At 32.3% G+C, this 27,695-nt stretch overlaps 5 protein-coding genes across 7 annotated transcripts; 2 read left to right on the top strand and 3 right to left on the bottom strand.

Annotated features, from left to right (window-relative positions):
- Positions 1 to 236: 236 nt before the first annotated feature.
- Positions 237 to 3,443, top strand: LOC126659965 (uncharacterized). Of its 2 annotated transcripts, none has more exons than XM_050353299.2 (2): positions 237 to 489; positions 3,074 to 3,443. In XM_050353299.2, the coding sequence occupies exons 1-2, from the start codon at positions 289 to 291 to the stop codon at positions 3,245 to 3,247; spliced, it is 375 nt and encodes a 124-aa protein (XP_050209256.1). In that variant the 5' UTR covers positions 237 to 288; the 3' UTR covers positions 3,248 to 3,443. The 2 variants fall into 2 exon arrangements, with proteins under 2 accessions (XP_050209256.1, XP_050209255.1); XM_050353298.2 differs by having other exon boundaries at positions 239 to 612.
- A 1,632-nt stretch (positions 3,444 to 5,075) lies between these two features.
- LOC126659953 (cytochrome P450 81Q32-like) lies at positions 5,076 to 7,615 on the bottom strand. The gene is made up of 2 exons (XM_050353284.2): positions 6,619 to 7,615; positions 5,076 to 5,811 (listed from the first exon to the last, which is right to left on the bottom strand). Exons 1-2 carry the CDS (start codon positions 7,492 to 7,494, stop codon positions 5,203 to 5,205), a joined length of 1,485 nt encoding a protein of 494 aa, XP_050209241.1. The 5' UTR covers positions 7,495 to 7,615; the 3' UTR covers positions 5,076 to 5,202.
- A 2,725-nt stretch (positions 7,616 to 10,340) lies between these two features.
- On the top strand, positions 10,341 to 11,711 carry LOC126659596 (uncharacterized). Its single transcript, XM_050352892.1, has 2 exons — positions 10,341 to 10,682; positions 11,394 to 11,711. The coding sequence occupies exons 1-2, from the start codon at positions 10,359 to 10,361 to the stop codon at positions 11,565 to 11,567; spliced, it is 498 nt and encodes a 165-aa protein (XP_050208849.1). The 5' UTR covers positions 10,341 to 10,358; the 3' UTR covers positions 11,568 to 11,711.
- A 1,278-nt stretch (positions 11,712 to 12,989) lies between these two features.
- On the bottom strand, positions 12,990 to 20,176 carry LOC126660516 (uncharacterized). The gene is made up of 7 exons (XM_050354073.2): positions 18,458 to 20,176; positions 17,148 to 17,565; positions 16,577 to 16,721; positions 15,957 to 16,072; positions 15,805 to 15,883; positions 14,588 to 14,821; positions 12,990 to 13,654 (listed from the first exon to the last, which is right to left on the bottom strand). The coding sequence occupies exons 1-7, from the start codon at positions 19,653 to 19,655 to the stop codon at positions 13,307 to 13,309; spliced, it is 2,538 nt and encodes an 845-aa protein (XP_050210030.1). The 5' UTR covers positions 19,656 to 20,176; the 3' UTR covers positions 12,990 to 13,306.
- A 2,476-nt stretch (positions 20,177 to 22,652) lies between these two features.
- Positions 22,653 to 27,001, bottom strand: LOC126660836 (protein IQ-DOMAIN 3-like). Of its 2 annotated transcripts, none has more exons than XM_050354527.2 (6): positions 26,698 to 27,001; positions 26,067 to 26,139; positions 25,566 to 25,958; positions 24,878 to 25,105; positions 24,217 to 24,336; positions 22,653 to 23,729 (listed from the first exon to the last, which is right to left on the bottom strand). In XM_050354527.2, the coding sequence occupies exons 2-6, from the start codon at positions 26,118 to 26,120 to the stop codon at positions 23,004 to 23,006; spliced, it is 1,521 nt and encodes a 506-aa protein (XP_050210484.1). In that variant the 5' UTR covers positions 26,121 to 26,139; positions 26,698 to 27,001; the 3' UTR covers positions 22,653 to 23,003. The 2 variants fall into 2 exon arrangements, with proteins under 2 accessions (XP_050210484.1, XP_050210485.1); XM_050354528.2 differs by having other exon boundaries at positions 26,067 to 26,136.
- Positions 27,002 to 27,695: the final 694 nt, after the last annotated feature.

Here is a 27,695-nt window from a genome sequence, read left to right as displayed (position 1 = left end):
CAAATCAAAGTTTGTATTCACTTTGATTTGCAAAATAAATAAAAATGTATATTAATTAAGCCAACTATAGTTGTAAGAACGTGTCTCTTGATTAAAAAAAATGCAAAAATGCAAAACGAGGACATATATTATATGGTACCAAATAATAATTAAGCCAGCCTCTAATTTAATGTTATATTATATCTATATTTCCAATTTTAACCCTAAACTTTCTATAAATTAAACTTCTATTTCTCTTCAAGAGCACCAAAAAGAAGTAAACTAAAACAGAGAGAAACAAGAAAAAAAATGGGAGTATTGTTGAAGATAGTAGATGCGCTACTGTTAATGAATTACGTCGTAATGGCATTCGCAACGCCATTGATCGATTCGCAGACATGTCTGCCGGCGGAAATGTTTCCGGAGAAATTGATAAAGCTGAGGAGCTGGTACACTCAAGGATGCGGTGACTTTTTGTACGAGGAGAAGCCAACTTTCTTCGTAGCTATGGTATGGACAGAAATGATATTTCATTGGCCTCTTGTTCTTCTCAATATCTATGCAATGTTAACTTCTAAGCCTTGGTTTCAAACTACTTGCTTGATCTATGGCACCTCCATCGCCACTTCCATGGTAAAATTATTTTTTTCTTTCCTTCTTATCAAATCATCTATTTACCTTCGGTATATTGATTTCTAGAGTTTTTTTTTTTTTTTTTTTATGAATGATGATTTACTAAACTTTCTATTTACTTCTTTTTATAATAAAAATTTGATGTTTTTTATTTCAAAAACTAAACTTTAATTTCATTTGAATCAAAATTAATATTTTTTTGATTTCAAACATTATTGTACTTATTTAGCAATCGGTGTTTGATTATATATATTAAATGGAGCGTTAATGTCATCATATATAACAATTTTTTGTGTTTTTTCATTTTAAGCCCAAGATATAATTTGTCTTATCATTTAGCATAGAAATTTTAAACTTTTCATTTTATAACCCGGTTTCAATTTTATGCTTTAATTTTTATAAAAATGATGTTGTTTGTTACCGTATGACTGACCAAAATAACGTCATTTTAGACATTTATGCTATATATATAATGAAAGGTTGTGTTATTAGATGAGAAGTTTTGTAGTTTGGGCTTAAATCGGAAAAAAAAGCGCAAAACATTGTGTTATATGGTGACATTAACCCTAAATTTTATCTTATTGTTTGATTAAATATAGGCTTAATGGTAAAAAAAACTCAAACCTTTCCAACTTGTTGCAACTTTATCCAAACCTTTTAATTTTTGCAATAATATTCAAATTACATTATTTTGTTGTAATAATATCAAATTGCACTTTTTATGTGATTTTTTTGAGTTTTTTGCCATTTCTTGGGACTTTTACTATATTATTATACATCAAAAAATAATAATAGCCTAATATCTTAATTGAAAATAACAAGTTTAGCCATCAATTTGACTATATTGCTACAAAAAAATTCAATTTGGATATTATTGCAACAAAAAAATGCAATTTGGATAGTATTGCAAAAATTAAAAGGTTTGGATATAATTGCAACAAGTCGTAAATGTTTGAATTTTTTTTACCATTAAGCCTTAAATATATAAGAAGTCTGTAATCAACTCGATTTTATGTGTTTAGTTATCAAACATCCCTGTTTTTCAAATAAAATTAAAATTTAGTCATCGAAATAAAACACATCAGGATTTTGTGACTAAACTACTATGAAAGTTTAGTGACTTTCAAAATCGATTACCTGTTAAAGATAATCCCACATTGATTAGAAGAACAAATATAAATGAGAATAGGTGGTTGAACCTTCACACTTATAAACTTATTTATATTTGTTCTTCTAATCAATGTGGGATTATCTTTAACACTCCCCCTCAAGTGCAATCGGGACTGGACATCCGGTTGTCACTTGAAATTAACTCCCCCTGAAATTGTAAATGTGATGTGATACACAGCGGCAACACCGGACCGGGCCGCTGGGACTGAACATCCAGACGGACAACCGGGTGATTAAGATTCCGGGCCAAACCTGCTCTGATACCATATTAGAAATATTATTTTTGATAAATTGGTGGGAGTAATTAATTATAAATTGGTGAGAATGTGACAATTTACCCACATGCTTATGAGAGTGTTTAAGTTCAACCATGACCAAAATAGCTAGAACTAGTTAATAGGTGGTTGAACCTTCACACTTATAAACTCATTTATATTTGTTTTTCTAATCAATGTGGGATTATCTTTAACACTCCCCCTCAAGTGCAACCGGAACTAGACATCCGGTTGTCACTTACCTTTTAGATGGTTCAATTTACAGTAAATTATTTTAATATATGAATATTAGTATTATTTTGCATGGTTCGCACGTTGCTGCTAATGTAACACATTTCTCATAATATAATTAGTAATTGAAAACTATAAACATTATGAAATAATAATAAATCAAATATTTTTATAGATAATTATAGAAAATAGTAGTGGTAATTTATTTTATTATGAAATCATTAAATTTGTAAATGAACCAATTATGTGCAATCCGGTTGCCACCAACTTCGACTTCTAGGCACAGACTCTATTAATAAAAAAATTAGAATATAATTTTCAGAAAACAAAATTGAACCAACATTGAATGTCAAAATATTAAATTGATTTTCACTATATAAATTTGAGTTACAAAAAACTTTAGGATTAATGTCCTAAAAATTCACAAATTTTATATTTTTTTATAATTTAATCACGTTCTCTAAAAATTCTCATAAAAATACACCAACTTTTATTTTTATTTTTCCCAAATTCATACACGGTGCTGACGTGTCACTCATTTATTAGTTAAAAATGACTTACAGCTCAGCAAATTGTACCAATGAATGAGTGTCACGTCAGCACCGTGTATGAATTTGAGAAAAAATATAAGATAGTGTACTTTAATAAAAAGTTTTAAAGAACGTGTTTAAATTGAAAAAACGTGCAAAATTGATGAATTTTTATAACATTACCCCAAAACATTTATTTAATTAAGTAATCAATTTGATTTGTAATTTTATAACAAACGTGCATTTATGTATCAGGTTCCTGTATTAGCGGTGGTGTTAAGTTCAGGGAGGGCATCGGCGGAACTGATGGGGAACTACTACCCTTATATGGCTATAGCAATATTGGGCATAGTGCGTGGTCTATTGCCCATCAACACTGCTTTGGCTACGAGCAATAAACCTACTTCTTCCATTAAAAAGAAAGCTTGATCACCATTCCATCCTTTTTCTTGGTCTCTATTTGGATCATATGTTTTTTAATTTGGTTTTATATGAATCCAATTTGAAATTCATTTTCAAATGAAATCTTCTGTTTTTTTTTTATGAACGAAATCTTCTGTTTATTATCACAAAGATAAAATGTAATATTTCGTTTCAAATGAATTGGATATCGTGCTTGTTGTAATTTAAATTTGGTTAATGGCAAAAAAAACCCAAATCTTTACGGCTTGTTGCAATTATATCCAAACCTTTTAATTTTTGCAATAATATCCAAATTGCACTTTTTATGTGATTTTTTCTGAATTTTTTGCCATTTTTTGGGACTTTTACTATACTAGTCTCGCATTACGTGCTATGCACGTGGCTCGTAACGTAACTGGTCAATAAACATATTAGTAAATTTATTATAATTATATTAATTTTTTATTTATCATTAATATTAAATTAGTTAAGAATTTTTGTAAAAGTAAATATAATATATTCGGTTATTAAATGTTTTTCCATACTGAATTTATTTTTCTTCTGATTTTATAATAACCATAATTAACTTAATTTAATTAATAATATCTTTAAAAATAATAAGATAGAAATTTAAATAATAATATATTGACCAAATACAGTATTTTAATTTTGTAGTTCAATCAAACTAAAAGATAGGTATTACTACTAATTTGTAGACAATTTAGTTATTTTTTGCATATTAAAAACTAAATTGGGGATAATTTAGCTACCTATTCTAATTAGGACTTTAATTACAACAGTGATTAATTAAATAACTAATTAGTTAATGGCTATAAAATCTTTATTTAGTAGTAAACTGAAAAGCATTATTCAGTAAATTTTCCTGTCCCCTCCCCCCATCCGTGCTTTTATACATAGTATAGATTATTATACATCAAAACATAATAATAGCCTAATATCTTAATTGAAAACAACAAGTTTAGCCATAAATTTGACTATTATTGCTAAAAAAGTACAATTTGGATATTATTGTAAAAAAAATTCAACTTGGATATTATTGCAAAAATTAAAAAGTTTGAATATAATTGCAACAAGTCGTAAAGATTTGGATTTTTTACCATTACGCCTTTAAATTTTAGTTTTCTTAATACATAATTCAAAAAGTAGTAACAATGATTTTTTTTTTAAAATATTCAAATTTTCAATTATTTTATACTGAATGTGAAGTATATATATAGAACAAAAAAGATGTTGTGAAGTATTTTTAAACTAATTATTTTACGATTACCTACTTAACTTCGTATGAAGAATTCAAATTCTATATATGTGGTTTAACACTACTAGAAATTCTGCCTTTAGCGACAGAAAAGTAAAAATCTACCGGCAAAAATGTTTACCGACATATTGTCGACGGATTTAATCCGTCGGCGAATATCTAGCCGCTAAATAATTCGGCAACGGATTAAAAAAATAGCGACGGAAATTTAAAAAATTAACTACGGATTTTAGCGATGGATTTGAATCTATCGCTAATTTTTTAAAATAAAAAAATTAATTTAATATTTTTTATTAAATCATAAAATAAATTATTATTTAATATGTCGCCCTCAGTCACCCACCCACCGCAATAGGTTACCCACCAACAACTACCCGCGATTTTTGCAAATTTTTTAGTAAATGGCCCACTGTCACCTATCCGCGATTTTTGCAAACTTTTCAGTAGGTCACTCATCCTTCATATAGCTCCAAATCAAGTCTCTTCAACCCTGAAGTTCCTCAACACACAACTGTGGTTATTTTATTTTGGTGACTATATTAAATTTTATTTTACCCGAGGGATTTTTAGTCGCCAAAATAAAAGTTGAAATAAATTTAATTTTGATAATCAAAATCTTTCTTACAGAAACAAAATTAAAATTTATCACCAACACGAAACGAATTAAAATTTAGACGTCAAGTTTTATATTGCATTAACACGACCCTTAAGATAGTAATTCGTGTAGAATTGGGCGAGCTTTACACAGAACCTCTAAAGGCTCAACTTTAGACATAGTAGCCGTTGTTTTTTCAGTCATATCGATCTCTTTACCACCAATTCTCTCCCATTCAAAGCATTGAATTAGCGAACCCAAAGCCAAACCCATTTCTTTATTAGCTAAGCCTTCTCCGGGGCAAGATCGCCTTCCAAACCCGAATGGCAATAACTTGAATCCATCGACTTTCCCATTCTCAAATCTCTCGGGTTTAAAACATGTCGGATCATCCCATAGATTTGGATCTCTTTGAATTTCCCACATATTTACTATTACCATTGAATTAGCAGGCACATGAAACCCTCCTACAGTACAATCATTGGATGCCACGTGCGGAATCAAGAGTGGGGCGACCGGACATAATCTAAGATTCTCGTATATGATACTCTGGAGATACTTTAGCTCTGTTAAGTCTGATTCATTTATTAACCTTTCCTCGCCGATTTTATCATTGATTTCATCATAGGCTTTCTTCAAGACATTTGAATTGTTGAGCAAATTTGTGATGGCCCATTCTAATGCTACAGCTGTGGTATCTATTCCTCCAACCAACATAACCTGCAAAGAATAATTATATGTTATAGTAACGGTTTCCATAGGACGATGATATATTAAGAAAAAATTGTTCAATTCTTTCAGGGAGTGGAATGACACAGTAAAAATGGCAGATGATAAAGAGTTTGTTGTCAAGGGTAGTTGCTCTGTATAGATAGGGACGTATGATGGGATGGTCCGAACATTTTTAGCTTTATCAATTCAAGAAATATAATAGAATTAGATTTATGTGGATAAACATAACAAATAAGGGTACAATTATTCAGGTGGAGATTGACATACTATAATTTCTAAGGGTTGTTTAACTATGATAAAGGGTATATTACAACGTTATAATATTCTCACAGAGAATGCGCTTGTAAGAACATTGGAGATTACTCGGACGGACATAATGATAAAACTGAATTGTGGCATCATAGGTCAGCTCATATGAGTGAGAGAGGATTAGCTATATGGTGAAATTCACTTTTAGAAATCACACTTTTAAGGTCCTAATTCGGCTGAATCCCATAAGGGAATCGAGCATTTTTCACTGCTAGAAAACACACTATCGCTAAATATATATTTTACCAACAGAGTTTGAATCATTTCTGACGTGATTTTTTACAAAAATAAACTATTTTTTATCCTGCAAAAAAAACGGATTTTGTTTAAGCTAGTTGTGTAAAATTCAAGAATTTTAATTGCCCAAAATCTATCAATTCATGCGGTGCCTGATTCGATTGTAGATATATAACATTTTTGGTGAGATTTACTGTAAAGAAAGTAACATTTTTGAATAAAAATAAATTAAAATTGAAGTCAACTAACCAGAACAAGGCCTTTAATGATTTCATCTGAATAGTAATCTGGCTGCAATTCCTGCAAAGCAAGCAAATGATTAATCATGCTATTTCTATCTTGATCCATCCGATGTTCATCAATCAATCCTTGTAGAAACAAATCCAATTTTCCACTAAATCCAATTATCTTCTTTATAAATCCGTTATAATCAAACCATTCAAAACTTGGAAACAGATCTCCAACATGAGTCATCTCGGTATACCCGAAGAACTCTACAACTATCTCCCTTATCTTCAACCCCGTTTCTTCGTCTTCTTCGCACCTCTTTCCTGCAATCATTCTCATCATTATATTAACAGTTAGATCAAAAAACATTGACCTGAGATTGACCTTAGCGAAACCACGAGACGAAATTTTATAAATTTTACGAAGTAGTGAGTTGACTTCGTCTTTACGAACAGTTTCAAAATTATTCAGACGAGTAGATGAAAAGATTTCAACCGCGCTTATGCGGCGGAGATTACGCCAGTGATCACCGTAGTTCGCGGTGACTAGCGTCGTATTGTTGTAATTCGAATACTTGCCCATCAAGAAATGTGGACGATTAGCCAAAATACGATCGTTGCTCTTGGTGAAGCATTCTTCAACTGCCGAAGGTGATGATACGAGGATTACTTGACGGCTCCCAAATCGGAGACTGATGATCGGACCGTATTTCTTTGAGAGGTTTTCGAGAGTTCGCTGGATTGGTTGCTTTAGGAGGTGGAGATGGCCGATGATCGGGAAAGAAGGCGGACTTGGCGGGAGGTTGTTTTTCCATTGTTTTTTTGTAGTTAACAACTTCAATGTAAGAAGAAGAAATAAAATTGTCAAGATTGTATATAGCAATACAGTTTCTTCCATTTGATCAATCAGTTCTCAAATCAAAATGCAAGATTTTTTTATGACACTCACGATTTCATATACAGTTGAATACTTTTATCTTATAGTGACGGTAAATCAGACTCGATCAAGCAAATTATTATATTTGTTCAAATAAATAATTAGTAAATAAATCAAATTCGCCTCTTTTTCAATTTCATTAGCAATTATAATATAATTTTATTCAACGAGCTAAAGTTTTACATTTTTTTTAGTGAATCAAGTATATTTATAAACCACAAGTGTGGCAAATCTCTACTACTTAATAGCTTACACACACTACAAGCTACGACTATATATAAACAACGAGAAAGTACAATTAAGTTCAAATAATGTAATTCAAATTTCTTAAGAAATTCATACAAGAACAAATAAAATTAGAATTAAAACATTTGAAAATAAAAGTTGTCTTTGTGAAACCATCGAAAAAATTGTCTAATTGTTGATGCTTGAAACCTGGTTATTTTGAATTTTTTTAGAGCTCCCAAATTAATAGAATTTAAAGTGTAGCTCCCAAGTTAGAATTAATACCCATCTTGAATAGGCTCAAAAAGACTGTAGAATAGTTGGAAATGGCTTAGTTTAAACTTGTCCATTTATGAAATTATAAATATATACATACACATATGTACACATATCTTATGAGTTTACATGCTTACTGCGGACTGAGTTCAAATGGGTAGAAGAAGCTCCCTTTTATAAATTCACGAATCTCTGACCCCTCTAATCTTTAAGCGACAACGATTTCTAGCCAGTTTGAATCCAACTAAACGGACCACAAGCTCGTCATCCGTATAAATTTCTCTGAAAATCGTCATTGGACGCTTCAGTCTTATCACCTTTTGCGAGTCCGGAAAATAGGTGTCTACAATCACGTACAATTATATTTAAAAATTTAAATAATTATTTTACGGAGAAGAAACATTTTCAGTTTCTAGTAATAAGTTTATATCAGTAGAATAAGGTGAAATTACAGGAAAAATCCAAAAAATGAAAAAAAAATTACAGAGATACATACTTCCAGAAAAATTTACATCTAATATTCAAAAAAGTTCAAAAATACGTATTAGGTTTCCACTGTTTACGTACCGTATCGAGATGTATTAATAATTATCAAAACCGTATTAAAAAGTAATGTATTTTTTTGTAGTAACAAAAAGTATGTAAATGCGTAAAGGTTATTTCTGAGAAAAAATTAATTTTTTACTTAATAAATATTTTTAAAAATTAAGTGATTTTTTTGTGATAGTATTAAAGATAACCCTTAGAATAAATTTACAGAAGTAAAGCTTACATAAGTTATAGCAACACAGTAAGGCCTTGAAAATCAAACTTTCTACACTCTATAATGACCAATAATGATGATTGAAAACTAGATACAATTTAGGGGCGATGACAAAAGTACCTAAAATTTTAAAAATATTTACAAAAATACCAGTAAACTTTTTTTATTTACAAAAATATGACTAATTTAAAATTAATTACAAAAGTACCAAAAAATGAAAATTAATTACAAAAGTACGATTTGTATAATATCGGTATAATTATGGTATAATTTTGGAATACTAAAACTATAAATCAGATAATTTATAAATAATATTTGGTTTATTATTGGTATAATTTCAGTATATTTTCGGTATATCGATTATAAATTTTTATATATTTTTTATAACATGTATATTTTTTTTATATGTACTTTTCACTATAGTTGGTAATGAACTAGAGAATTTGTATATTATTGGTATAATTTTAGTATATTGTTAGGTTAATATTTAGTATGCGATGTGGTGTAATGTTGATGTAATAATAGAATTTCAGTATATTTTGATGTATACACTTTTGGTATACTGTTGGTATAATTTTGGTATATTATTAATTTAATTTTTAGTATACGATTTGATATAATTTTGGTAAATTTTTATTTAATATTAATAAAATCTCAGTATGTATAATGTCGGTATAATTTTGGTATAATGTTGATATAATGTTAGTTTATTAGTATACTGACATTATACCCACAGTATACACCGTATGTTTGATATTATTTTTTATTTTTTTGTACTTTTGTAAATATTATTAATATTTTTATAAATAAAAAGAGTCAACATGTAATTTTGTAATTATTTTCATTTTTTTTGGTAAATGGTGTAATTTTCTCTACAATTTAACAACAACCGGCCAATAAATTCTTTTTTATTTTGCACAATAAATATATTAAACCAATACGTATCGTAAAAAAATGTCGCTACCCATCTCTCTCCATATGATTAAAAAAGTACCAAATGCAAATGATGAGATATTGCACTAAAAAACAAATTACGCCGGCCTTTAATTTAATGTAATGTTATTGCCCATATTCCAGTTTGACCCTTAAATATTCGGATAATTTACTCTAATATTCTTGGACTATCATTTTTCTATCCAAACCGTCCATAATATTAATTTGTATCCTAATTATACTTAATTTTTTGTCCATGCCGTTACTGTTTCCGTCAATTTTAATGATATGACGTGCTAGTTGAAATCCTATACAACGTGTGGAATTTCCATGTGGCGACGCATGGCGAAAATTGTTCTTATAGTACTCTAGTTGGCATTCCAGGTCATTAAAATCGACGGAAACACGCAGAAGTTAAAGCAGAGACAATCAAATTATCAAATAAAATTTTAAGGATAGTTTTAATATATACGAATTAAAATTTATAGATGGTTCGAAGAGAGAGACAATAGTTTAGAGACAGTTAGTATAAATTATCTTAAATTTTCTATAAATTAAGCTTTATATTTCTTTTTCAAGAACACCAAGAAGAAGTAAACCAAAAAAAAGGTAGAAAATAAAGAAAGAAATGGGTGCAATGTTGAAGATAGTCGATCGGATACTGTTAATGAACTATTTCATATTGGCTATCGTGACGCCGTTGATCGATTCGCAGACATGTCTGCCGGCCGAACTGTTCCCGGAGATATTGATAAAGGTGAGGAGTTGGTACACTCAAGGATGCGGTGACTTTCTGTACGAGGAGAAGCCAACTTTCTTCGTGGCTATGGTTTGGACAGAAATGATAGTGCATTGGCCTCTTGTTCTTTTAAATATCTATTCAATGTTAACTGTGAAGCCTTGGTATCAAACTACTTGCTTGATCTATAACACCTCCATAGCCACTTTTATGGTAAATTTCTTGTTTTTTCATGTTCTTTCTTATCAAATCATATACTCTCCTTCTAAATGGTCAAATTTAATTGTGAAGCATTTAAATATGTAAAAATTACATCAGTAGCGTCCAAAACTTTTCAAATCTTATATTTTCGTGTCTCGGCTTTATTTTGTTCTTATCAGTGTTTCAACTTTTTAAAAAATATATATCAAATGAGTGTTTTTAGCCGTTTTTCGATTACCGTTGTGCTAAAAGCCATAAATAACTTTCTTATTTACTTCAATTCATGCGTCATATTAATAGAAATAATAATTTTATATGTAATGTTATGCTTATATAAATATATATATATGGGGCATTAAAATGACAAATCATATAAGCAAATTTAAGACCTTGTTAGCAATTCGGTGATAGAAAAACGGTTTAAAACCCTCATTTGATATATTTTGAAAAAATTAAAACACTGATACGAAAAAAAATAAAATTTTTACATTAAAGTAGAAGATTTGAAATAGTAATATTACGATATTTTACATTGAAAATGTTAATATACACGTCATTAAAATGTCAATATCGTAATTTTGTTCATTACTTATTTACACTTTTAAATAGTAATATTACGATATCGTCATTATTTTAATGACGTGTCATAATGTAGTAGGTTTAGTTCATGAATGACGTGATAGACTTAGTCTATGTTAAAATTTATGTGTATATATGTTTCAGGTTCCGATAATAGCGGTACTGTTGGATTCAGGGAGGGCATCAACGGAACTGATGTTTAACTATTACCCTTCAATGGCTATCGCAGTACTCGGCATAGTGCGTGGGCTCTTCCCTACCAACACAGCTTCGGCTACCGGCAACGGACCCGCTTCTTCCATTAAGAAGAAAGCTTGATAGGATCTCCGGGTTTTCTTTTTGGTTGACATCTCTAGTTTGTGGTCTGTTTTTCAAAAGGGATAGCAGTAAAAATATTTACATGTAATAATTTAGGAGCATTTACTTCAAGGTTAGGATTCGAAATCAAAATGAGAATGTGCATGAAAAAGAATGGGTATGTGAATGATTATTAAGTTGTTCGGTTCAATAAATTAATTTAGGAATGATAATGAAAATGAGTATCACTACTTAAAAATGGTTCTTTTTGAAATTTTAAATTGATTAGTTTTTCGGTTCAGTTCGATTTTAGACATAATAATTTTAGTTAAATTATAATAATCCGAACTGAAAAATCTGACTGAACCAAAAATATGATCAAACCAAATATCCGATAGAACAGAAAGTCCGACCAAAAGAACGGGTTTGGTTCTGTATCAAAAAAAATAAAATTCTAGTGCAGTTCTTTGTTGGAAAAAAAAATTGTTCAGTTCAATTCGGTTCTGAAAAATGGAAAATATTAATTTTCTTCGGCTTGGTTAGTTTGATACTATAAAAAATCAATTTTTGATTTGGTTCAGTTTTGGACATTTTTTACAATTAATTTAATTATAAACCAACCCAAACCAAAAACCAAACTGAATTTGGTTCGGTATAATATTATAAAAAATTGAATTTTCAGTTCCCTTTGGTTTTTACACATAATTTTTTATAAGTTCTAAAATAATCGACCAAACTGACGGGTTTGGTTCGATTTTGAAAAAAAAAACATTTCGGTTTGATTTGAGTTTTTTTTAGTCTTTAGGTTAGATTTTGTTTTGGACATCAATTCTGTTATTTAATTTCCAATATAAACCTAACTGAAATCATCAAACTGAACCAAAAAAATTCCACCAAAGGCCATGAAATAAAAAATCAGAATATCGAAGACTTTTTAAAAAAATTCTTGGACTGTCCTTTACATCACTAAACGTTGATATAATTTGTTCGTTAGGAATTTCTTATAAAACTTGCTCTCCCAACTTTTCATAATGTTCAAGGATATGAAGGAAAACGATTTTAAAAAACCATTAAATTGGATAGTCTACTATAAAAAAAAGTCTAACGTCTCAAAAAAAACCCCGACCTTATCATTTTTAATCATATCCTGATGTTGAAAATTGATCAATTTTACCCTATTTTGCATTTTATTGTTTCAATTGTATCCCTATTTTTCAATTTTTGTCAATTTTTTTACTTAAATGACGAAATCATTCAATCAACGTCAGGGTAGACCTGAAAAGGAGCTGAAAGGTCGGGATTTTTTTCAAACATTAGGCCATAAAAAAAACAAATAAAAATTTTGATTTTGAGATTGAATATGCTGAAGATTCAGATTAATAAAATAGCAAAATTAACTGCACTTTAAGTGTACAAAACTGAAGCAGATAGAAAAACTGAAGGTAAAGCAAAAAAAGATTTTTGCTAGTAATTGAACAAAATTTAACTGCACATAAAATGTACAAAAATTGAAGCTGATTCAAAAATATAAGCAAAAAGAAATTGAGCAGCCATCACTAAGTAACAAGAAATTCTAAAACAAGCTATGGCTGAAAAGTACAATGTCTTCATTGAAAAACAAAAAGGCTTGTCGGCGAATGATATTTGATGCACATCCTGCTGAAAATCTGGGGAGAAAATACTAAAAACTTCCCGCAGCTGGAACGAAACAAAAACAGCCTTGGATGCTCCAGTGAACAATGTATTAAGTTTTGCAAAATCTACCCAGTAGTAGCCAACTTCTTTGGAGGAAGTTGATCATTTGCCGACGCGTTATGTTTGTCCATAGCCTTCCTTGCTAGCTCATAACCAGCAAAGTTCATGGCACCTAATGGAGCAATCCAGAAAAACCTAGGTACTGCTCCTTTAAAGAGACCGAGAGGACCCTCACGGCGAAGTATAGAGATAGCTACCATTGACATCGGTAAGGATCTTCCCTGTGCAGTCATCATTCTAGTTTTCATCACATCAAAAGGGGTAGTAGTCACAGCAGCTAGCCCTCCCGATAAGGCTCCAACAATTATTGTTTCCCACGGTTCTAGTTCCCGTCTTAGCATGTGCTGAACAAGCTGAAAAAGAGAAAACAAAGCAATGATTCAGAACTAATTGGAAGTGTATGTAGCGGACATTGAGACAGAAACATAATTTGAGAGTTTAATATCAAGCAAAGGGTCAACCCGGCCCTTAACTTGTCACTCGAAGTCAAATAACTCACTCTCAGCCATTTTGATCAACTGAGGACAATACTCTCAATTTCAATTAAGGACAAAACTGAGTCATTATGGTCCATGAACTTATTCATATCATATAATTTTGTCCCAAAAATGAAGAGTATTGTCCTTGAGTAATCAAAATGGTCTAAAATGAATTATTTGACCCTGAGTCACAAGTTCATGGACCCGATTGACCCTTTACTCATTTAGTTTCTCAACATACGAGGACAAAGGAGAGGTCGACTTGTCCTTATAGTAATTACATAATATACATATGTAGGTAATGTCATCGCGAGTTGAAAGATAGCATTTTATGTTTTTCAATAAAATATAATAGACAAGCGCAAGGGCATATTCCATTGACAAATAATTACTCCGAATTACTAATGAAATTCAGTATCAGAGCTGCCGTATCTTGAAGCTGTTCGTTTGACTCTAGAATTTCACTTTAACTGAAGTTGAAATTTGCTGCCAAAAAATTGTGGTACTTGCAAATAAATATCATAAAAGTAAGAAAACTAATAGATTAATTTGAAGGCCATTTTTAATTAATTTAAGGAGCATCTGTGCAGTTCAAGTGTGGATTTTCGGGAACAGAATTTCAGATTCAATGGTTTACTTTGTTCAAACAAAATGTGCGATGAAAGTTTAGGCTTATTTGTCTATTGGCCACTCGTTAATATATGTTTTGTGACATAAGATAAAAATGGAACCATGGACCATTAAAATGCCACAGTTGGGTAAAAAAAAAAACTAAAGAAGATTATAAAGTTACACTAATATCATTACCTTTTTGGACTCAGCGTATAAGCCCATGCCAGCAACATAAAAGGGAACCTCACGGCAAAGTGTGGCACCAGTTCCACGAAAAAACCCCTTCAGACCATCTTGCTGCCATGTACCAATAATAGCCTGTCCCACATTGTCAAAAAGGCCAGCTTGCAAGCGTTGCTTCAACACCTCACAAGGGATTCGGACTGCTGTCCCCAGAACTGTGCTGCAGAATGATGATATAGATTGAACCTGCAATAAACAAATTAATGATTTAACTTTTATATTCCTTGAAATCCAATATGTTACATAAAGGAGGCTATAAGACTAATAAAAATCATCCAGCGACTCGGAAATCATCCTTTTGTCAAGGAAATTATGGAAAATAAGGTCAACTACAATATTTGTTCATTAAACTGTTGTTTACTGACTTCACATATTCGCAGAAATGCAAGCATGCTCACAGAAACACTTAACTAAACTAGACTAAGCCTCAGCGGCAGCTTCAGTAGGGCCAATTACATGGAATTTCCATTCTCCATGCTAAATCATTAGGGAATATATGTTCAGAAATCTTTAAAGTCACTAATAAGATAGAGAGTATCTAAGAGCAAAAAAATAGGAGATAACTCAAGGGAAGGGCGTGAACATCATTAACAAGATTTTCAAGCAATGACAATCATAATTGCCATTTTGTTAAGGTGCACATGCATCAAGTAGAATACTGCAAATGCAACATTGATAAGGTTTCCTTCTGAAGAGATAATGTGTTGGAGATTCCTGAAATCTCTCAATTAACATCCATAATTTATAGGGGTCTTTATTTTCAATAACTTAAATATATGATCCGTTAGTTAATTTTCTTTTCTTTGATTGATTTTTCCTTTCCTAAGAAATCTTAGGATGTGATCCTTAGTTAGAACATTAACGAGTCCGACATGCGGATATCTGTCCGACTCGGACATTTGTATGTGAGTCCTGGTAACATAGACTGTAACTATTTCCTATAAAGTGAATAAAAACAATCTATGGCTTTTATAATCACGATGAGACATAATGGGAAGAAACACTGAACGAGAACAGGAGCAGCTATGTTAATTATTTAGACATGTCACGATAGCAATGACAATAATGTCGAGGTAACTTCATCATATTCGATGAACGAGAACACTAGATGTATGCTAGACAGCTAGAGCTCTATGAAAGTTTACAAACTTTAACATTATAACCATTACCTGCAAGTCTGGTAGTGTTGGAGCAAAATTTATTAGCACAAGTTTGCTTGCTTCAAATATTCCAGTCCGCAAACCATGGCTGCAACATCCATACAAAAAATGTCAGCTACGAAAAAAAAAATGCCCTTCAAATAAAAGAAAAAGATAAGAACCTTGAAAACTGTCCTAGAATGGCAGGTATTGAGCCCCTGTATAATCCCTGAGCTCCAATTTCTGGAAGCTTTGAAATGATTTCTGGGAAAGTAAGAGTTGACGCTTGCACCCGAGTCTAAAGAAGACCATGAAAAAATGAGTATTAATACAATTTACATCATGCTTACAATAATTCTCAGATGTTTAACACGCATCCAGCAGTTTGAATTTGCACTTGCATGTTCCAATATACTCGACCATCAAAACTATGTTTTGAAATTCCACTACCTCTTAATATTCAAATACAAAGTTGGCCAGAAGGAAAGGCTACACATTGATGGAGAGAGGAGAACAATTCAACAAGAAAAACCATGAAAAATTTGGCCATGGAATGTGTTAAACACGGCCAGCGGTCATAATGGCTGTAAAGGTTCTTCATTGTGCAAGCAACTCATAAACAGAAGGCACAAATGACTAGAGAAATGGTGGCAGTTGGCGCACATTCATTGAATTATGAATAGAAGAATGTAAACAACATTTAATTTCGTTATGAAATGATAATTGAAAAGGCATTTAAAGTTAAAAAAATCACAGGAAAACAATAAAGAAGCTAGCTGCTAAAATTAATTATAAAGCCTACCTTTATTGTGTCAACAGGGTGCATTAGAGCACAAGAGAGTGCGCAAGATAGGCCCCCTGCTAATGCAGATCTTAAAACACTCCCAGCTGGTATCTCAACAGGTGGTGCAACAGCAACAACAGTTGCGGCTTCAAACCATATGCTCCTGCATGTATTACAAGCACCATCAGTAAAACATGATGTTTAACTATAATACTACACATACACAGGCTGGTATGCACAAGTATGGAAATTTGGGAGGGCAAGACGGTTTTTAAATAATTATCAGCATCTTTACAACAGCCAAAATCCATCTTTTATTCAATATTGACTCCAAATTTCCATGCGCTATTCATTACCATAAAATTTGGCAATTGTCACTATCCTTTTCAAAACAGCATGCATGGACTAATCAAGAGAACTAATTAGACCAACTCCGACAGACAAAACTTCTTGCACACGTGAATTAAAAGAATTAAATTTGAGCACTTGTTCAAGTTACTGCTGAGCTAAAAGGGAAACTAACTATAGATCTTGTAATTAAGTTTGAGAGAAGCTCTCTAAACACCTCTTTCAAAATGGAAAATCGTACCTAGGATCATCTTGAAGTCGATCAGAAGGCAGCAAAAGCATAAAATTGCGGAAATGGCCATAAGAAATTGATTCTTCTGTGTCCGCGTTCAAAAATCGCATCATAGCCACAGCATTGTCTTCATTAGCTGGAAGTCCAGCATTTTTCAGTGATGCCAATATTTCACTCTTTTTCAAGGTCCCGGACTTGCTTAAACAGAGGGATGTATAAGCGCGAAGAATTGTTGATTCCTTCTGTTCCATCAGAGACAAAAACTGTTTCCAACCAAATGATTTTGAAAACAAGTGACTTCGCGTACGCTGCATAAATTCCCGTGCATATCTTGGTGGCAATTTCCTTTTTCTCATTGCAATTTCAAGATCTTCCAAATTTACATGACCATCACCATCTCTGTCCAGTTCCTCAAAAAATCTCTTTCCTGTCAGAAATGCATGGACTTGAATGAGGAGAAGAAAGTGTTGACATGATGACATCGATCATGCAGTCATACGAACTACCAAAGAGAGTAACAGAGTTGATGAACTTCCATGCATAAAAGTGATAAGTAAACATATTATTCTTGCAAAGTTGCAAGTCTCTACAATTGACTCAAACTTCAAGTCCTTGCTTCTATCCACAAGTAATATAAGTTTCCCTTAAGTTGCAGGAATATTTGCATGTGTTGAAGGCTTGCAACCATCAAAAAGCGCATAATCTTTAAATGTTTCACCATCAAGTCCTTCTCACATCAATTATTTTATTCCTTTATAGCTATTGATCGAGTTACAAAAAAATGGCGTTTATCCTAAAATTTTAAATCTATTGATTTTGAAAATAAATCATGGTCTCTGTAACCAGATGTGATTTCATTATCATGCCAATAAGATTAAAGATAATTGATTCTTTCCAGAATGCATGCTTGCTGGCCATAAAATCAACAGAGCTACACATCATCATCAATTAAAACGAAACATTTCATGAAACAGACAGTAGTTCATTTACTTCATCTCTAAAGCTGGAATATTCACCCATGTCTTGAAGCAGATTCTAGAAATCCTATTAGAACTCACATAAGCTATCAAAACCTGTTTTTCTTTGTAAATGAATGAATGACTAGATTAACAATGCATCATTTTTCATCTGCAGCATAACACATGAGGTTCATGCAGCAAATGATGTAGCTTTGAATCAAATTTAAACCATTCATTATCCAGGATTTAAAAGAAAATGTGTAGACTCGTCATTTTTCATTTAATACACTGAACTTGGAAAGACAATGAGATCGAAAAAGCGCCACTAAATTTAAAAAATAGATAGACAAGCAACAATACCTTCAGATTCTGTGTATCTAAAGAAATCCTGTACAGAGATTAGTTTTTTCTTGTCAGGATGGTCATTAGAAGATCTTCCCAGCTGTGGCATAAACTCAATTAGCTCCGTCAATGAAACGGTAGATAGTGTTGATCGTAAGCGCTCTACATTTGATAACGGAATACTAAGTAAACCACTTGCCAGCTTTTGTGGTGAACTACCCGCAGTTTCCACCCCAGTTCCAGCACTAAGACCATCATCACCTTCTTCATTAACTGAAGACACACCAACTATACTTGACGGTACACCTCCAACTCTCGCAAAGTTTAAATTTCCCAAAAATCCATTTACATCAACCTTACGACTTTCCCAGATACTCATAATTGCCTTCAAATGATTAAACTGCGTAGATACTGGAGGTGGATCTGGATAGTCATCACAGCCTTTACTCTCTGTTGATTGCAAGTTTTGATCAAATTTCTGTAGGTTATACGACAATTGATCAAACATAAAACCTATAAGGCATTCAAGTGATACATGTTTCCCTTCTTTATCATTTCCGCCGTCATTCTGAACTGCTTCGACAAACTGACCCTGCAACTCGCTTTGCCTTAATTCACTCAAAACCTTCACCTTTGAACCCGGTTTGCACAAATGCAAACGATCTTTATCATCATCACCTACTTTCTGAAACCGCTTTTTGCTCGTTTTGAAAGGGCTAGGAAATGCCTGAACAAAACTACTAACAAGCACTGACCAAGTCACCGCAAACTGTAAACAATTTGTGCAAGAACCATCTTCATTTCTCATTTCCCTCTCTTTCAACCCTTTCTTTCCTACCTCAGCTCTCGTATTAGCACCGTTCTTATTATACCCGTTATCCAAGTTCAACGAAAACATGCCTAACAACATTTTAACAGGAACCTTAATCGATAAACCCTTCTTTCGCTCTTCAACCGCCATAGAATTCCCATTATTACAGCTACTCTTACTAGAATTCCTCTTTTTCACCGCAACGATATGAACTTTAGCATCATTCCTCTCATTATCTACAGAATTCAATTCAAGATTACTAACCCTATTGTTCTTCGAAACTCCCCAGCAACTCTCGAAATCCTTAGCTGCTTTTCGAATCCCGTGTTCGAGTGGTGAAAGTGCATCTTTCACCACTTGAATTGAATTCAGAAAAGGCTCCATTGGGTCATTTGCAGACACCATTACTACTCAAAGATTACAACTTTATAACAAAAACTATAAACCCACCAACAAAAATACAATCTTTTCCTATTCTATGGAATACCCAACTCAAATCTCACCACAAAAATTCATACTCCATAAGAACACAGAACAAGAAATCAATAGAACATATAATAAAACATGAACAACAAGAAAAGATAGTGAATTTACTGTGCTTTGAGATCCATGGTGAGAATCTGATACAAGAACAACACTTAAAAGTAATTGTAAACAGTATGCATTTCCACCATTAAATTAACTGTGCTAGTGGTGATTTAAGAATGGATTAATTGTAATAATATTGAGAGAATATTTTTGTGGATAAATTGGATATGAAATAAAGGGATAAAGATGATAATAAGAAAGAAAGAAGCTGAAATTAGTGAATTTATATATTTTTGGACAGTTTTTTTTATATTTATTATTTGATTATTTTGTTTGAACCTGAAATATAGAGTGACTGGTAGAGGAAAGAACCAGCAGAAGAAGCAGAATAGGCCTCTAGTTTGGTTTTCATTTGCAGTATTTCCCATTTAATTTATATAATCTGATTTTTTTTAAAATTAAATCTTTTAAATATTTTAGTATTTACAGAATTGTGAAATGAAGGAAATTAAATTTTTTTTAATGAATAAATGTTTTTGTTTATTGGGATAATCAATTGAGAATGGATAAAATCTGACGTAAGTGCCTCGTCGGAAATTGGTAGGTCACTTGGCCTTTACTTATGGGATGTTTACAAGAATATCATCTAAAAAAACAAATGGTAAAATTAGCCACCATCGTATCATTCGAAAATTGAAGGGTTCAACTAGATCTGACAATTTTAGACACGACACGATTAAATGATACGACACAACATGAAATTAAACGGGTTTGGGTTTGATGTAAATGGGTTTGGATCATAAACGGGTCAACCCGTTTATGACACGATTAATTTCGTGTCTAAATGAGTTATACACGCCTAACCCGTTTAAACACGGTTAATTAATTTTAGTTAAAAAATATTTGTTTTTATAATTTAAATATTATTAAATTCTTAATTTTTATTAATTTTTTTATATTATATATAATTATAATAGTATTTATTTCAAAATATAGTAGTAATTCTTTTAGTATTATATTAAATAAATTTAAAAAGTATTTAAATAGTTAAATGGTGTTTAAACGTATCACTTTAAACGGGTTGACTCGTTAACACTATTAGATAAACGTGTTTATACGGGTCGTGTCGTGTAACCCGCGTAATAATCGTGTCGTGTTTGGGTTTTGCCTATTATACCCGATTAATAATCGTGTCGTGTTCGTGTTCGTGTTTAGGCTAATCGTGTCCGTGTCTAAACGGGTCTGACCCGTTTATGACCCGCAGACACGAATTGCCAGGTCAAGGTTCAACGCGCCTCTTGAACTTGTAACACTGAATTATATAATTTAATTTATATTATTTTGAGCATTTAATTCTAAAATTCTTTATTTTTTAGTTAAATAATTTCATAATTATATTTTTAAAACGCGTATAATACAAATCGAAAGTGAGAAATGCAAAAAAACAATTACATATTTCCCTAACTGTTGTGATATAATTATCCTAAATCTATTTTTAAAAGAAAAATATAAATTATGGGGTTATTTGACCTAAAAATGAAGAGTTTTGGGGTTAACTGCTCAAAAAAGTATAAATTGGACTATATGACCCCGTGTCACAAATTTAGAGGGTGCGTTAACCCTTTGTTCTTTGAAATTTCCTCTGTCCCTAGTTTAATTTTTTAAATAAAAGGTAAATTTGTTCGTTAAGTTTGTATTTTGGTGCCACATAAATATATTTTAAATTAATTAAATTATTCAGTTTGTTTTATCGGTGTTAAATAAAGGCCTATTTATTTTATAAATCCAAATATTTACACTTTTTATCAATTACGACCAAATTTTTAAATTTTTATAATAATATCCAAATTGAAAGCTTTTTTTGCAATTGTAACCAAAAAACTTCGACTTTTATTTTTTAAAATCCAAACATTTGGATCTTCTATCGATTATGACCAAATTCTAAAAAATTATCTAACTTATAAAAAGAGTTAATATAATTTTTTTGTCGCAATTGATAAAAAAAACAAAATTTAAAGTTTTGGAAAAAATTGTAAAAAAAGCCTTTCAAATTGGACATAATTGTAAAAATTAAAAGATTTGGTCGTAATGGATAGAAAAACGCCAAGGTTTGGATTTAAAAAATATTTAGGCCTTAAATCAATTATTGTAAGTCATTTTTTATTTTATTAGTTAATTAAATTCTCAAATTCCTTAATATTTTCGGTAAAATAACTAAAAAGAATCTTTGATTACTTGACATGGAAGACGAACTCAGATCTGGGTTCGTCTTCCATGGGGAAGACTAACGGGTTTCAGGCTCGGGTGAATGGTTTCAGAGTCGGGTTAAATATGAATGATGTTTTTGAATTTTTTATAAATAAAAAAATAATAATTTAATACTTCTGTGTACAATTGAAAACCGGAAATTTAAAAATGGATAAAATTAACGATTTTTTAATGTTAAAGTAGGATTGGAAAGGGCCCTAAGATCAGGGATTTTTGAGCGATTAGAAATCAACATCACAACTCTATACTATTTGTTTTAAATTAGAGAAGTAAACAAATAATTAAAAAAAATTAGAGTAAAAATATAACACTATTAAAAAACATCAAATTACCGAAAAAATTTCTAATTTAGTGACGGAAAACTGATTTAGCAACAGATTTTAGCCTTTTAGCGATGGAAATGTCCGTTGCTAAAAAGCTGTTTTCTAACATCTTTGATGTTCTCTTTGGCACTACTTCCAAAACTATTCAAAAAGTTTAGATTTTTCTTTTAAATGGAAATAAAATGAAATATTAAATCCAATTTTTTTTATAAGGAAATGGAAGATTCCATCAATAGTTACAAGAGGTTTTCAAGGACTCTTACACTAGAATGGTTAAAAGAGATAACAGAAGAAATGAACCTCATTCATCAAATAAATGTAAGTACTAATTGGCAAATCTTTATCAACACACTACACCAATGTTTTTTCACAACTTCAGCAATGTGTAAAAACAGTAGAAAAAGCCAAAGTGGACAGAAAAAAAACACTACAACTAAAAAAAAATCACATGCTTATCATCCTCAAGCAAGCTCCCTACTACATAATACTTAACAAATCATTAACAATGGCATTTTGTTTAGCTGAATAAATGAAAAAGGTAATTAAACTCGTAGTGTTTATTTGTTCTTTGGAAATCTTCTTCTCTCGCTACTAATACCTATAAATCAAATTTCTTTTGTGTCATTCACCTGTGCTACCTGCTGCTTTCTCCATTTATGACTTTCTCTTCTGAGTGTAATTCGACGTTGTTCACAACGCTCGAGTCGACCCTAGGAGGACCGGAATGCCTCCTCAGTCCAGCTGGTGAACCGGAGAATGACAGTCGCTTCTTTGCAGAGATTATCAATGCTTTCTCTGGTGTCCCGTTCTTATCTACCCCTAATGGGCTTGCTAAGCGGGATTTCGCCTTTGCTGACTGTGTGGGTGCCATAAAACTCGGTACTGATGCTGAGCTAGTGAGGCTCTCGTCATCTCGAACGGAAGACCCTGCTATGCTATGCCTCCGATAATGCTCAGATTGGACACTAAACATGCTCCTTGAGTCATCATCCCCGCCCAAAGCACTCCCTCTCGGGCTTGGTGGCTTCCTTTTTCCCGTGACTGATGATGTCGAAGGCGCTTTGGAAGTCGGAGTTGAAGGGGATTGACGACTGGGAGGTCGACTAGACTTTTGGGTACCAGGTGAAGGCTTGTTATCATGGTTGAGATCACGTCGAGAATAAGCTTTGCTGATTTCCCCAATAGACATGGAGCGGCTCATTGTGCTTTTAACAGAAGCACGGTCAGTATTGTCTACCGTACTCCTGCTCTCCCAAGGTCGGGCAGCCATCCATCTTTCTAACCAACTCCAACCCCAATGAGGATTGTTTGGATCCATAAATGTTGAATTTGCTGATTTGAACGAGTTCTTCCATGATTGCTGTTCCAAAGAAAAGATTATAACAAACATTAAATCAGGAAAAAACTTTATACAATATTAAATAGGCTTCAACATTGCAGATTATTCAGCTCTAGAAGAAAGCCACTCGCTAATTTTGAAATATTCATCCTCAGTCTGATGTTACACATAAATCACCATACATTCGGAAATGAAGATCGCTTGACGATTAAGGTTTAAATAGGTTTCAATCATTTCAGACAAGAAGCTCAATTTATTGCTACAAGTAGGAACCAACTTCTAGTTCATCTCATAGAGGTTGCACAGATAAACGGTAAGCTAAAAGAACATTTGGATAGACAAATGTGCAATAAACGGGAAGATCAATTAATTAATCTTAATTCCTTTCTTAGGATGTAAAAATTGCTAATGAAAAACAAGTAACAAGAGAAAAAATTGTTCTAAAAGAGAAAAAGCGGAAAGAATGTACGTTAACAGCAAATACTCATCTAAAAATCCAATCTATTACCTGATGAGAATATGCATAAGCCAGTGCCTTTTCTCGTCTCATTGCAGCTTCTTGCTTCTGCAAAATGCTTGCTTCAAGTTGCTCCTTTGATTGTGGGCTATCATCCCATTGTTCGCCAATCTGATGAAGAAACAAATTTTAAGAAAATTATTTCTCTGGTTAATAAAATATTTTTACAGTTTTCATGGCCAAAAATGGAAATAAAAAAAATCTTATACATTTCACCTCCAAAAACATAAAAAGAACACATCCCAGGCTAAAGTAATAACATTTGCGTCAAAGCGGGAAACAGAGTCGGAAAGTATAATTTAAAAAATTTCCTCCTAGAGGCAGAATTTAGTACTAAAATAGAAGTTCAAGGGCTTGGTTGCACTGGCAAACCATATCCAAAATTGAACCAGAAAAGGAAGGGAACACAATAACTATAATAATATATTTTGAGATAAAATAGGCGAAGGATTAACTAAAGTATACAGATAACAAAAACTAACAATTTCAGATTGCTGGAAGCACACACGTAACCAGAAAAAAACAATTGGAATTGGAAAACACCATTGATGAATGCAATAGAAGTTAGAGAACATGAAATAGACAAACTCAATATCATAAAGGCATGATTTTAACAGACTCAAATTTGAAAAAGAATAATCTGCACACTTACGGAAGTTCTCAACTTCTCCAGCTCTTTCTCACGTTTTTGTTGGAATTGGCGCTGAAGGGCCTGATTCTCCTCTGACATTCTGATCCTCCTTGCACGAATCTGAGATTGCACACGAGCAAGGGTTTGCATTGCGCGTAAGGTGTTAGTTGCTTGCCGTTTGACAGATTGGCCTTGTATCAAAGTCTTCAATCTCACTAACCCTCTTAATGCTCGCAATGCCCTCCTAGCCTGAAAACAATAGTAGCAAACAACAATTACATGTGTACCTTACATGCCATCGGATAAAATTATTAGAAAGATTATCTTTTGGGCCTTCAATTAGCAAAAGATTGTCATTCATTTCAAAATTTCATGACGCATTAAAAATGAAGTAACAAGATACTTCACATAACTTCGATCACATGTAACCATACACATATGTTCTCAGCACATGCATACATTAAACAAGAAAACTATAATTAGGTCAACTATCAAGGCATCTAAAGTTCAACCAGATATTACACCTTTGTTTTGATCAATCTCAATAACAAAATGAATGGTAAATGCAGTAATCGATATAATTGTCTACATTAACAACTTTACCGCATGACATCCGATCATATCTACATTTTTTAAAACTTATCAGTGTTATATTAATAAAAGCATGGTATAGAAGTCCTTGAAGCAAAAAAGGAATGTAGTAATGTACCAAGTATCCTCTAAATGCCGTTTGGATTTTAATAGCCGCTGCTTCCTCTCTTGATCTTCCAGAATAGCGTGCTGTAGTAGTAAGCCGAACAACTTCAGCTGCAGCCTGGGCGGAAGCAACAGCTGCTTCGGCAGCCACAGCAGTGGCAAGCGCCACAGAGTACGCATGCTTGCTCTGCTCATTCTCAGCTTCAGACAATTTTACATTTTCTACAGGACGAAGAGAATGAAGAGGTAGTGCTGGAGGCGGAGGCGGAGGAGGAGGAGCAGAATGTAGTGAAGTAGGTAATGAAGGCGGCGGGGGCGGAGGGGGAGGGGGAGGAGCAGCTAATGCAGTTTCATCAAATGAAGGAACAACAGGATCTAGATTCTTCTCTTGTCTCTTTGATTTTTTCTAGTTAAACAAAGAAATAATCCAACATAAGATTTGCATCATCATGAACATTAAATAGATAAAAGATCATAACATACATTGAGATACAATGTTGAAATTACCACAGACCTTAGGGCTGAGAGCTTTCTTGAAAGCAGAAAACCAACCCCCCTTCTTCCCCATTTCTTAACAATGCATCCTGCTAAAGGCAACAAAACATAAAAATATATCAAACACGGAGTTTTCTTTTAATCATTACGGGAAGGAGGAGCGCTCGTGGGAGGAATTGGACCCACGAATCCACAGAGTTAGATCAAAGCATAGACAAAAGTTAAATCCATACAATAACATATACATGTTCAAAAGTCCAACTGTATTTATAAAGTAATTTATGTTTAACACAAATTCTAACAAAATGTGTTTAAACCATAAGAAGATAAAAAAATTATATATGGCAAAAAGGAAAATTTAGCCATTTTAAATCTACCATAACCAATGTAATGTGAGCAATTAATGATTAACTTCAAATATGGTAATAAAAACATCAAAGAGCACATTCCAATAGACACGAAATGTGAAAACTTTAACCAAATTACTCCATAAAACAGCTCAAACTGCAAAACAACCCAGATGCAAATGCACAAGATCTTCATTAAAAAAAGAAGCCCAGTTCAAATCTTCAAATATTAAACAAACCCAGAAAGCAAACAGAAAAAAAAAAGATTCAGAACAGCGAAAAAAACAAATCCAAAAAAATCACCTGTACACAAAAAATTCCTTCAGATCTCTGTTGAATTAGAGGAACATTCCAACCAATGTCTAAGTGCAGACAAATAAAACTTGTCAATAGGAGAAATTAATGAACGAGCACGCGTCTCTTGTGAATTGAAAGAGATAAAAAGATTAAAAAAAAACAGATCTTGACAGAGAAAGGTAAATGGATAGAAAAATCATAACACGAACATAACAACTTGGATTGGTGTTTATGTTGGAGGGTCCACCTTGTAATGAATAAATTATAGTTATCTGTAATGAATGAAGATAACAACGAACGAACGGCAATGGGGAAAATAAGAGACACTTTTTGCTGTCTTTTCCAGTTATTCGTTTCTTCTAGTTCGTAAAAAATATGAACAAGGGATCAGTTTACTCCTTCAACTTGGCACAAAATATAAAAACGTTCAAAGCTGAAAATCCGTATCACTTATACCCTGAACTTATCTAAACCGGCTCAAAACCCCCCTATACTGACGTGACACCTTAATTGGAGAGTGTATTTCATAAATATCATAACTTACTCTAATTAATCATAAATAAATACTAATTAATCATAATTAAAATCTAATTAATTTAAAAACCTTTTTTAAAAACAATCAATTTTTTTTTTATATCCGGCGAGGAGGAGCTCCTCAACCTCGTCGGAGAAGAGCCAAGAAGCAGTAGCTCCTCGGTCTGTTTTTTAAAAATAGACCTCGTTAGGTACGTTCTTAAAAAATAGACCTCGAACTAGGTCTGCTCTTGAGTTCGAGAATAGACATGGGTCTGCTCTTGAGTTCAAGAATAGACCCGGGTCTATTCTTGAACGAGGAGCAATATGAATGTAGGTCTGTTATTGAACGAGGAGTGATCTAAATACAAGGAGCAGATTTGCTCCTCGTTTATGTGAGGAGTAGATATGTTCCTCCCAAAAGCGAGGAGCTGCTCTTCTTATCAGACAAGGAAGAGTCCTTCTTCACCTGAAAACAAAAGAATTTAAAA

The sequence above is a fragment of the Mercurialis annua genome, linkage group LG8, assembly GCF_937616625.2.
Source record: "Mercurialis annua linkage group LG8, ddMerAnnu1.2, whole genome shotgun sequence".
In the NCBI taxonomy this organism is placed as follows: domain Eukaryota; kingdom Viridiplantae; phylum Streptophyta; class Magnoliopsida; order Malpighiales; family Euphorbiaceae; genus Mercurialis; species Mercurialis annua.
The sequence above is the reverse complement of the archived record's forward strand: the minus strand, read 5'-3'. Positions and strand labels throughout refer to the sequence as shown.